The 12,154-nt window shown below is 53.6% G+C and overlaps 1 protein-coding gene across 1 annotated transcript; it reads right to left on the bottom strand.

The window, feature by feature from the left end:
• Positions 1–10,605: 10,605 nt before the first annotated feature.
• Positions 10,606–11,051, bottom strand: LOC116594751 (elongin-B-like). Its single transcript, XM_032350231.1, has one exon. It carries the CDS (start codon positions 11,030–11,032, stop codon positions 10,676–10,678), a length of 357 nt encoding a protein of 118 aa, XP_032206122.1. The 5' UTR covers positions 11,033–11,051; the 3' UTR covers positions 10,606–10,675.
• Positions 11,052–12,154: the final 1,103 nt, after the last annotated feature.

Here is a 12,154-nt window from a genome sequence, read left to right as displayed (position 1 = left end):
CAGAAAAAAATTATGAGCACCATTCCATCATTTCAGTAATGGAAATGCAGCAAAATTATTCCCAGTGTGCAAAAGTAAACATAGAAAAACAGTGCTAAAGAAACTTCCACGGGTCCGCTCTGTGCCAGACACTGTGAAGTCGTTCACTGAATCTTGCAGCTGTAACCCTGGGGGGGCACGAACCGTGATCCTCCCCAGGGTAGGAAATAGAGAGCTGGTGCACAGAGAGGTTAAGTAACCTGCCCAAGGTCACACAGCTCTTAAGTGGCCAGGTTGGGATTTGATCCCACTTTGGTCTAGCCTGGAGCCTGTGTTCCTCACTGGACACTGGGCAAGTGGGGGAAGTAAAGTGGGGGGTGGGTAGGGTACCCCCTGCTGCGTGATTGAATCACCATGGATGAAACAGAAAATCCACCTCTGAGTGGCACGAGGTCTTTTACTGGCTTTTGTAACAGGACCCCCAGCCAAGGGCGGGCTTCAGCAACTTGGTAATGTCACGGGTACCCTCCCTGGCATCTTCCTGTTTTGTTCTCTGTTCACTGTGTGTTCAGCAGGTCTTGGCTAGAATAGTACCCACTCAAAATGGGTGAAAACCATGAAGTTAATGACAGTCCTCTTTACAAAGGTATGGGAATCCCAAGAAACAAGGCTTCCACCTAGACCTGCAACCACAGAAGCTGTGACCCCTTTTCCAAAGAAGGGCTCCAGGCCCCTGGCAAGACCTGCAGCTAGCAGTCACGCCACAGAGGTGAAGACTGCAGGCACCGTCAACACCAGCCGCAAAGGTGGGAAGCGGAGGCATCGACACCCCAGCTCCTCACTCCTCCCACCCTCTCCGGCAACCCAGCCAGTCACCTGAGAGCAAGGGAGCCCGGCTGCACAGCAGTCTTCCTGGGAACATGAGTCCCCTCTGGCCTCGGTTTCTCTACCTGCCAAATGGATGTGAGCTGCTGGACATGGTGGGTGAGGCATCCAGTGAGGCAGTCCTCACGGACGGCCTTGAAGCTCTTCAGAAGAAAGTCCCCTTGCATTCTGAAGGGAAGCGATACCTGCCTTCCTACTCTTGGATCCCCAGCGCCTGGCACGTAGTAGGAGCTCCATCAGAGATATCTTTTGCCCCCACATGGCTTCCTCCCTTACTGACCACCAGAGTCCTCACCATGGCTCTCAGGCTGAGCACGCCCTCAAGCTCTCTCTGCAAGCACCCCCGTCCAGGCCCGTGGCCTCCCTGTGCATCCTTAAACACACCACACTCCCTCCCACCCCAGGGCCTTTGCACTAGCAACTCCTTCCATCTGGCTGTCCCACTGGAACGGCACCAATGTCCTGTTCTCCGCTTCACTCCCAGCTCCAGTGCCCATCCCATACTTGCGTCCCCCAAACCTGTGTGAGCACACTCATGCCACGTGTACTATCCTGGCTTCCAATCAGTCGGCGGCTCACGTCCTCCTCCCAACATGCTGATCCCACAGAGCAGGGTGCAGAGGCTCGAGGGCAGGCTGACCTCCCTGTCCCTCAGAAGCACAGGTTCACCAGACCTGAACTTGGGCCATCTGTGCCACGTCCCCCCCAGAACCACCACAGAACACAGCCTTTCCACAGGGAGCAGCAGGCTACCGCTCGGTGGACACCGAACCAGCAAGCGGACGGAGAGGAGTCCTCTGCACCGTGGGATCGTCACTCGCACCATTTCTGACCCGGTGGATTTTCTCTGCCTTGGCCCACGTACTCGGAGCACCTCATTGCCTAAGAAGGCCATGAAGGCTGGTGCTGAGCACAGCACCCCCCACACACACCCCCGAAGGCCTGGGCAGCCAGCATCGTCTGTGTTTTTGAGGACAGGACCTCTCCCCGGCGCCCCTGCCACCCCACCTTGCCCTCTGCCCCGCAGCCGGGGAGCGAACCATTCATCGTACACACTCGGCTTCCCCTTGCTTTTGTCAGCTTGTGGAGCTATTAAGAGGTTGGCCAGCTGCCACGGCCAGAGCCACAGGCAGAAACTTGGCAGCCTCTGGTCTTGAACCCTACACAAAGAGGACGGATGCCAGGAAGGGCCTGGGAAGAGGCCGGGCGCTGGGCGCCTGCACACGCATCTCTGAAACCCCCTTGTCTCAGGCGGTCTGTGCTCGGGCTGCAGGAAGTTCCCGGCCCCTCCGTCAGCCGAGTGGTACAAGTCGCTATTAAAGACTATTTCTGACCAAGGCTGGGGCTCAGGTCCAGAGCCGTGGGGGGGCCTTGCCTCCATCACCCTGCGGGCTGCGCCAGCGTCCCCCTGTAAAGAAAAGCCACTGTCAGGACCTAAGAGCACTGCCAAACGTCCCCACACCCCCACTGGCTGAGCCCTGGGGTTCCGAGTGAGTCTCCGGGACCGGAATGATTGCCAGGTCCTGATGCTGGTGTGGGCGGGGGCCCGGAGGCTCTAACAGGACAAGAAGGCTGTCACCCAGACTCCAAGCCCGAGACGGGGCCAAGGGGAGCCACAGGAGAATCGCCAGGGATGGCGCCGAGCGTGTCCCTGGCTGGACGGCATGCGATCACTTACTCTTCCCTCAGACCCGCCCAGAAGGAGCCCCTAGGCCTCGGCGCCCCAACAGGTCACAGCCAGCAAGAGGCGAGACGGGGCATGTCTGCACTCACAGCACAGCTCCTGACCCCCACCCTGACCCCCGTCCCTGTTCTGTCTGTCCACCAACCTGCAGCCAGAGTTCTCTAAATGGTCAAGCCCTACAGAGGGAGCTCCGTATCCTTCAGGGGCTCTCCAGAGCTCTGGGGGAGACAGTACAAACTCCTTAATGTGGTTCCCAGAGGAGCTCGTCACGACCCCCAGTCTGGTTAGAGCCGTCCTGTTTCCACTCTCATTCCGTTCTCTCTCTCTCTCCCCTGCCTGTGTGTCTCTCTCACCCCCCCACCCCTGCCCGAAGCTTCTTCGTTCCTTTAAGGACCCCGGTCTCCTTGCTTCCAGATTTCTCCAATCACAGCCCTTACAGGACTGCAAGGTAAGTGCTTTGTAAGTTGTTGGCACACGCAGGCGTGCACACCATTGTAAATCCTGTGAGGAAGGTCAGGACCACTTTCCTGTCCACCGTGCCACCCCAAATGCCCACGTGGTGCCTGGCAGGGGACAGGTGGTCCGTGTGTGTGTGTGTGTGTGTGTGTGTGTGTGTGTGTCCCGATGCATCGGTGACGGAAGTGGGCTTCCAAAGTTCCAAAGTCCTAGTTCTTCCCTCAACACTTTGTTGCCTTTATATGATAACTCACTGTGCATCAATGACTTGATTTTTTTTCCTTCTAAAAATGCAGCCCTGTGATGGAAGTGAAGACAAGAGGGGGTTTGGATAGTTGGGGCAGATTCGGGGAAGAAGATGCGGGTCACCAAGGTCCCTCGAGGGCAGAAGGTTGAGTATGATTTTGCTACTGTGGGGCCGTGAGGTGAGCAGCGCAAGGAGCCGTTCCATCCGCCAGGTCCTTGCGCTCCTCCCGAGTAAGACCCGCGTTGACAGCTACCCCCACTCCTGTCCAGTTTTCAGGAAGGTGAAAGACAGTACATTCGAGGCTCTTTGATTTATCTTTCTTTTTCCAGTTGTCTTAGTCTGTCTGGGGAGCTACAACGACATCAGAAGTGGGGGGCTTGATAGCAGACAAGACTTTCCCACAGTTCTGGAGACTGGGAAGTCCAAGGTCAAGGCACTGACCACGGAGTCTCCTGGGGAGGGCGCACTTCCTGGTGTGCAGACGGTCTCCTTCTCCTCGTGTCCTCACGTGGCGGAGAGGGAGATGGGCTCTCCCGTGTGGTCTTGAAAGGGCATGAAGCCCACTGTGGGAGTTCCAGCTCCCTGTCATGGCTTACCCATGTCCCAAAGACGCCACCTCTTAACACCATCCCCTTGGAGGTTAGATTTCAACTTACGAATTTTGGGGAACTGAATATTCAGTCCGCGGCAGCACTGTGGGCTCACTGCCCTCATCCCCACTGACCTGTGGTATTACAGGATCCTCAGACTTGACAGGCGTGTAAATCATCAGGCTGGGGAGCGTCCTAAGAATGCAGACTCCCGGGCCCTGCCCTCACTATTCAGGCTCAGGAGGGCTTGGGTAGGACCCCAGAATCCATGCTTTAGAAGCCTCCCTAATGAAGGTGGTCCATGCAACATACGTGGAAAAACACTATCTAGGGTGGTGGGGATTTTCTTGAACTCAGAAGCACTTGGTAACATTTAAGAGCCATATTAATAAAAAGTTGAGTGTCTGTAATGTGCCAGATACAGTTTTTAATTTTTAACCATTTCACTTATAACTAACAGCAACTCAACAAGGTGATACAGGTTTCCCCCACTCTCTGAAAGTAGAGTGCTCCCACGGAAACTTTCATAAGCAGACATGGCATAAAGCCAAGAAGCAATTACCCTTAATTTATATGGAAAATTCTTTGAGTGTTCCCAGACCCAAAAAACAACCTCTCTTAGGTTTTTCTGATACCTTACGACACATCTTGCTATCAAAGTCACAAAATAAATGGAGATAAAGCACAGACACGGTTCAGGGTCTGGAGGCTGGAGGCTGCGTGTGGTTCCCCGGAAAGGAGCTGGGGGGCACCACCCTCGCCGCCTTGGGAAACCTCAGAGCAAAGCAAACGCTGAATTCGATTCTCACTTTTCACTTTGTTTTTTTTTTGAAAATCAGACGTTCTCCTCGGATTTCTTTCGTTAGCAAAAACAGATCCTAACCCAGGTCTTCTACAGAAGCAGAGTCACCTGAGGCAAACTTCTGAAAAGTGGGGGCTTCCTGTAACTCCCTCTGTTTTCCGGGTGGGAACACACAATGTGCCAAAACCTGAACTTGGGTCTGAACCGAGCTGTTGCCCGCCAAGGTGCTCGTACCCACAATGCATCAGCGTCGTTCAATAAAGCCCTGTGGGTCCAGAGCGATGATGAAGCCAGGTGGGCAATCGCGAAGGAGATTTCGGGGGACTCTCCTCGGCTGGGACGAGCACTGGACGGATGAGCAGATGGCGGACCGTGGACATAAACAATGCCAACGTTGGGCAAAGAGCAGCTCCCTCTGCCTCTGTGCCTTGTCTATGAAGTAGACATCCAATGACAGCTCCACAGAGTTGATTCAAGGGCTGAAACATGTGTAAGGAGCTTGGTACACAGCAAGAGCTCAATAAAGAGTAGTCACTGTGGCGGTAGCTGGCTGGCGGCTGCTCCCAGGCCGGTAGGGGATTGACATGTCTTGGCCTAACCAAGTGGCTTTACTGACCCAGACGTAGGGTTCCTTTAAGCTTTTAAACTATTTAATTGGCTATCAAAAACATTTTAAAAATTAACTAGCAGATAAAATTTTGTTTCTAGGTAATTAGCAACCCACCCCATCACGACTTTATTTCCTAGTAATTTTTCCCAACCTGACGTCGCCTTTTCTGCTCCGTCCTGTGACTCATCGGAATCTAGCCCAGGGTTTCTCTATGTCGCCATCACACATTTTCGTAAATGTTATTCTTTATCTGTGCGAAGTGTTACGGGATATGTTTAGAATAAAAGCCACTTGGCAAATAGGAGTGACGCTGACGTAAATTGCATTTAAATCGCAAGTGGGGGACAGCCGAGGCAGTGAGGGAGACAAGCACTTAGACGTCCTTGGGTCTGGACTTAGAAAAAATCTCTCTTCCTGCCTGGCTGGCCAAGATGATATGACAGAACGAACTCTCCGTGGGAAGGAAAAAGTCCTTCCGTGCCTCTGATGATGCTGGAAATGCAGACGTAAGTCGAGAGCTGAGCTCCTTGGCTTGTCCACTCTGCTCCTCCCCGATACTGTGCAAGAAACACACAGACACATCGCTCCTTCTAGCTCTACGCCTGAAAACAATAAGAGGTTCTTGACCTCTTATTGGAGGAAAACCGCCAGCTCCTGCCGGCCTGACAGATCCGGGGCCGGGGAGTGCCGGCTGACAGATTTGAAAAACAAGAGTGAAGACGTTTCCATCAAAGAAACAAACAGACGCGTGGAATTCTAATTCAGCACAAACCTGCTTGGTATCAACTCTTGGGCAAATGTGGGGGCCAGGCCAGGGCAGCTGCATGTGTCCGGGGCCCCTGGCTAGACGTTTGAAGGCTCTTCCTCTGCCCTGTCCTCCAGGATGTCCGGGGCAGCTGCCAGGCCATATGGTGCCTTCATGCAAATTCGGAAGCACGACCCCTCCGGAAGGGGCTGCTCCACGGAGCCGCTGGAAGAGGAGCACTCGGCTGGATCGCTGTCCTCCGCCGAGCCCTTGGATGCCCGTGTGCTGTGCAGAGAGAGGTGCCCTCCTCCGCTTCAAGGAAGGACTGCCCGGCTGTGAGACCGTCCTTCACGAGGTCACACCTACCCAGAGCAGCTAGCGTTGGCGATTGAGCCGCTCTGGGGCCGAAGGTCCGGCTGTTGGGCTCGAGGCAGGACCGGGTGCCGGGCTCACCTGCTGCAGCACCCCCGGCCCCCACCCCCAGCCACCGCCACCAGCTGGGCTGAGCCTTGCCACGCCAACGCCAGACTTCTCCCTGGGCTCAGTCCCACTTCCCTTGTCTTTGACTTCCCTTGACAGGGGCCGATCCCTGCTAAACGTGCCAGACCCCAAATTCTGTGCTTCTGAAGAGCCTCACCTACGAGTCCCTGTCCTACCTTCTTGGTTCATGTGGGGAGAAGGAATTAAAGACACATTTAAAATGGCAGCAGAGCTCTCTGATGAAGGCGAGCTGCCCAGACCTGCAAAAGGGTGCAGGACAGGAGCGGGTCCGGAAGGGGCCCGGTCTGGGATGAAATCGTCGGGATGGTGACGCTGTCTAGGGGAGGGGGTGCTCTGCAGGTTAAGACACAGGTGCAGTCTCAGGGGCAATGTCTCAGGGGCAGAGAGAGGCTGGTGTAGGGGAGCGCGGAACAGGGTGGAGAAGCTGAGAAGAAGCTGGCAACTTTGGAGGGCCTGGGGAGCAAACGTGAAGCGTTTGGTCTGTGTGTTAAGGCTCTTGTGTTTAAACCTGCGCTCATCGGATCCTATCTGCCTTCTAAGACATCTTTCAGCCTGCTGAGAGGCAGGATGGCCTCTTGGCAGGGAGGGAGTCTGGACTATTCGGGCAATAAGGAGCTTCAGGGAACAGCATCAGCCGAGGTATACAGCTGAGGGCGAGCGGTGCAGAGGGGCTGGAAAGTCTGGGGCCCCAGCTTGGCTGTTCCCGTAGCCCCCACAGGGCCCTGGCCAGCCAACCTGCACTGTTCCCATCTAGGGGGTGGGCATCATCAGCTCGCAGGGCCGAGGCCTCACAGATGAGCTCCATGCTGGGTCCCTGAAGGAGGGGGGCCTGCCCGGAGGGACGCGGGGCCACAGTGTTTGCTGGAGTTTGGGAGTGCCGGGCTCAAAGCCAGGCCTGTCATTCATTTTTCCAAGCCCTGCGAGACTGACTTCCAAGGCAAGAGGCAGCCTTGAAGTGGTGACCTGGGGAGGCAGATACAGACTGGGTCACTGCAGCCTGGAGCCCTTATCAGGACGTCTGTGGGACAGACACAGGTAGGGGGAGCAGAAGGGAGCCGGGGGCAGGGCGGGGGAAAGCACAGCATCACAGTCACGCGAATGTGTAGAATTATGTAGCTGGCATCTAGTGCCCTGGGTTCTAGAGCTTAAGGGATGACGTGGAGTCCACTCCATCTGGAAAAATGTCAGGCGTGACCAACAAGGGGAAAATGGACAACAGTATTGTAAATTGTGGGACCACTGACCATACACTTGAAAATGGGTGTCTTAGCCTGGCAGCTCCTCCAGGCAAGCCCAGCGACACGGCCACCTGAATGGCCTGTAATGACCCCCCGCATACCGGAGGGGAGGGACCTTGGAGAGGACAAAGATGTGCTTGAGGCCTCCCAGCTACAAAGGCACAGCCAGGATTCAAACCCAGGTCTGGAGGCCCCAAATCCTCCCTTAAGGCACCTGTCCGCCCTGAAGTCTCCAGGAAGAGCAGTCAAGGCCCCATGGGCAGAAGGCCGGCGAGCTTGCTGAACGCCTGGGCAGCAGGATGCATGGTGCTAGGGTGAGGAGTGGCGCTCCGGGTTACAAAGAGCCTGCACGCCTGCTGCCCCCATCGGCCCCAGCGACCTGCACAAGAATGTTAAGCCATCAGCCAGATCTCAGTAAGACTTGAGTTCAAGAGGACTGTTGACATGGTCTGCACAGGTCACCTTCTTCTTGGGCAGGGGGCAGGCGAGGAGGGAGCAGGGTTCTGAGGCCAGCCATCCGGGACAAAGGGTTCCTGCCTTCCTCCAGACTCTACCAGCCCCTCCCATTCACGGGCCACTGCTGTGCGCCACATGGTGAGGGCACCTGCCCGCATGGTCTCCAATAACATAGAATTCCGGCGCTGTTATTAGAAATTTCTTCCAGGGGCACCTGGGTGTCTCTGGCTGTTCAGCGTCTTCCTTCGGCTCAGGTCATGATCTCAGGGTCCTGGGATGGAGACCCCCATGTGGGGCTTCCTGCTCAGCGGGGAGCCTGCTTCTCCCTCTCCTTCTGCTGCTCCCCCACCCCCACTTGTGCGCTCTCTCTCTTGCTCGCTCTCTCTCAAATAAATAAATAAAATCTTTTTAAAATATGCAAAAATCTAGTTAAATAAATAAAACTTTCTTCGGCTTCTTTCTCCAGCAAGACCAGGAAAACTCTTTAAAGTCTAACATGGTGAGGAGCAGAAACTTGAGATCTTATTTCATCGTCTGAGACAGTTTCCTGACGGGTCATCAAACCTCCCTTCGGAGGCTCTGTGCAGATGAGCTGAGCTCATGCACATAACTGTGGAGCGCAGTACTTACTGGTGTCCTTCACTAACAACGGACGCCACCCTTCAGTAAACACTTCCTATAGTCCCAACGTTGCTCTGAGTGCTTTACACAGATTAGTACGTTGAGCCTTCACCACCACATGAGAAGGTCATTATTTCCCCCATTGTAGAGCTACACAGAGAGGTGAAGTCACTTTCACGAAGTCACACAGCTGCTGGAAAACAGAGCTGGGATTCGAACCCATGGCAACCTGGCCCCAGGGCTTGATATCAAAGTTCCTACTGGATTCTAGGTGCACAAGAACCTCAAGAGGAGGGCAGGGTGGACAGGAATAATCTCACCTTACACATCTTGCCATTTCCGTAGAGTAGATCTAAGTGACTTGTCCATAGTCGACCCAGTTCAGAAGGGGCAGAGTGGAACGGGGCCCAAACCCCAGCACCCAGCCCCCTCACCGTGCTGCACTTCTCCTAGCCCTCTGCACACCCCAGGCATCTGCTGATACCTGGTGGTCCATTCTTAATTTTTCCAAGGTATTTTGCTTTTGATGGCATCTCTCTCTAGACATGGAGACAAAAGGAGATACCACCTTTCGGCAAATCCAAGACTAGCCCAGCTTTTACCCGTCCTCCCCCTAAAGCTAAGGGCACAAGAGGCGATTACAAGCAGCGAGAAAACTGGAAATAATGGGATCAGACGATGTGGAACAGGCATCTCTCCCCTGTGACCCGGGCCAAATAGTCATACTGCAGGAAAACAAAGGCAGGCAGTTTCTCCTCGGATTTTAGCACTTGTTTCTGAAACAGCAGAACCCAAGCAGGGGGACCAGCAGCGGATGGATGGGTGTCTGGCATTGATTGGTACCCAGCCTGAATAATACATCAAGGGCCTGTGACTTCATCACAAAAGCCTTGAGAGTCAGCCTCCTGCAAACCAGACTCCCCAGGGACGCACCTCAGCAGGTGTCTGCAATTGGAAATGAAGTGGGAGGAATGTTCCTGAGCTCCAGGCTGAGAGGTGGAGGCAAAGAGCATTTCTAAGTCTCCTGGCACTCGGGGCCCTCTAATGGGCCCTGCGCCCCGTGGGCAGGCCCCCACCACTCCTTGTGAGCTCTGCCACTGCTAACGATGAGGGTAATGTGTCAGTAAGGCTGCTTCCTGGGCTCTGCACCTTGTAAGGGAGACACAGGCTGCTGAGGAAGGAGGGATGTGGCTGCGGGCCCCTTGATGCCAGTGTCGGCAGTGTCGGCTGAGAACAGGGAGACCCATGAGCAACTCATTCTCCTTCCTAGAATGCTGGCTGAAGTGTCAGCTATGTGTCAGATGATATGTTGGGAGGCAAAGGGAGAGCGCTGGAAAGCCCACCTCAGCCGCTGCCCCACACTCAAGAGAAGTATTCTCTGAAGCCCTTTCATGAAATATCTGCCTGTGCTCTGGGCCACGGGAGCCAGTGGAGACTCAAGCTCATTTCGCAGAAGAGGGAAGGGAGATTCCAAGACAGGCATGCTGTCACTAACCCTGTGACTTGGCCAAGTGGCAGCTTGGACCAATCTTTTCTACTGTACGTCCAGCATGCTGCCCTCATGCCTCCTCGATGTCTACGCGGCTCTGTGTGAAAGGGTCGGATGTACCACTGGGAGGTGAACGCCCTCCCCCCACCAGGTCTGGCTGCTGTCCGTGGTACCAGAAAGAGGCACAGAGCTGGCTAAAGCTGAGTGGCTACAGCCATTCTTGGGGAAGCTACATCACTTAACCATCCAGCTCACGGTTTTCACAGTCCCCAAAGTGTTGGACTGAGACCTTCTAACATTTCTTTTTTTTTTTTTCCCACCCTAATCTCTTTTATTGAGGGGGGTGGGCACTGGGGTAGGCCCAGGGCCCTCTCACTGCACCGATTGTTCATTGGCGCTGCTTCCTGAGTCCTGTGGCTTCATCACATCGGGCAGCTCAGGTGGGTTGGAGAAGGGCTCGATGCGCAGAGCCTCAAAAGCTTCATCCGCTCGGAAGGCCAGCCCTACAGTGGCTGGGGCCTGCGGCCGGGCCGTCTGACTGGTGAAGCCGCACTCTCCCAGTGTCTTGCCGTCATCCAGAAGCTGGTCATCCTTGTACAGCCGCTGCTCGTCGGGTGGCCGCTTGAGGATGCCCTCGACGATGCGCTTCAGCTCGAACACGGTACTCGACTCCTTGGCGTCCGTGAAGATGGTGGTCTTGTGGCGCCGGATCATGAGGAACACGTCCATCGCGGCTGCTGCCTGTCACCTTCTAACATTTCTTACTTTTCTCTTCTTCCCTTTCCCGATGAGCCTCTCCACTGGCCAGTGGAGGCTTTGTATTAGAGTATTACCTTTATTGTTTCTTGTTTCTTCCTAAGTTATTCTTAACCTACGAAGAGGAGAAAAACTCACCACCAGCTGAACCCAGGGTAAGATAGACAGTTCCAAGAAATCGCGAGTTATTCACAAAATATTTTTGTTTTTTATTCAATGTATTTGGCTCTTTTCTCCATTTTCCTGCATTAAAAGAGACCACAGTTGTAATATACATTTCTTGCGTCATGTTTCCAAATGTCAAGCACCCACCTACCTCCCACATGATTTTTGCCATACTTTTATAACACCTACTATTCTATATTCAGTATATTTCTTAAAATCAACTCACTGTTTAGAAATTCTTAATAGACCTTATCTTTCACAGCAGTCTTACATTTACAGAAAAATTAAACAAAAAGTACAGAGAGTATTTCCCCTCTCCTCCCTGCACACCTTTTCCCTATTATTCCCATCTTGCATTAGGATGATACGTTTGTTACAACTGAATAACCAACACGGATCCATTATTTTTACCTAAAGCCCATAGCTTACATTAAGGATCACTCTTCTTCTTCTTTTCTTTTTTTTTTTAAAGATTTTATTTATTTATTTATTTATTTGAGGAGAGAGTGAGAAAGAGAGAGAGAAAGCAGAATTGGGGAGAGAGAAGCAGACTCCCGGCTGGGCAGGGAGGCCAACGTGGGGCTCGATCCCAGGACCCTGAGATCATGCCCTGAGCTGAAGGCAGACGCTTAACTGTATGAGCCAGCCAGGCGCTCCTAGAGCTCACTCTTTATGTTGTCAAAGGGTTTTGACAAGTACATAATGACATGCCGCCTCCATTACAGTATCCTACGGAGTACTTTTACTCCCCTAAAAATTGCCCTGCCCTCCTATTCATTCCTATCACCTCTCTAATGAAGTTCTGACAATCACTAATCTCTTAACGATCTTTATAGTTTTGCCTTTTCCAGAATGTCATAAAGTTGGATACTTACAAGATGTAGCCTTTCAGACTGGATTCCTCAACTCACTTCATTTTCTTACTTAAAT

The sequence above is a fragment of the Mustela erminea genome, chromosome 7, assembly GCF_009829155.1.
Source record: "Mustela erminea isolate mMusErm1 chromosome 7, mMusErm1.Pri, whole genome shotgun sequence".
In the NCBI taxonomy this organism is placed as follows: Eukaryota; Metazoa; Chordata; class Mammalia; order Carnivora; family Mustelidae; genus Mustela; species Mustela erminea.
The sequence above is the reverse complement of the archived record's forward strand: the minus strand, read 5'-3'. Positions and strand labels throughout refer to the sequence as shown.

Coding starts and splice junctions, on each gene's coding strand:
- LOC116594751 (XM_032350231.1), bottom strand. CDS start 11,032: ATGGACGTGTTCCTCATGATCCGGCGCCACAAGACCACCATCTTCACG.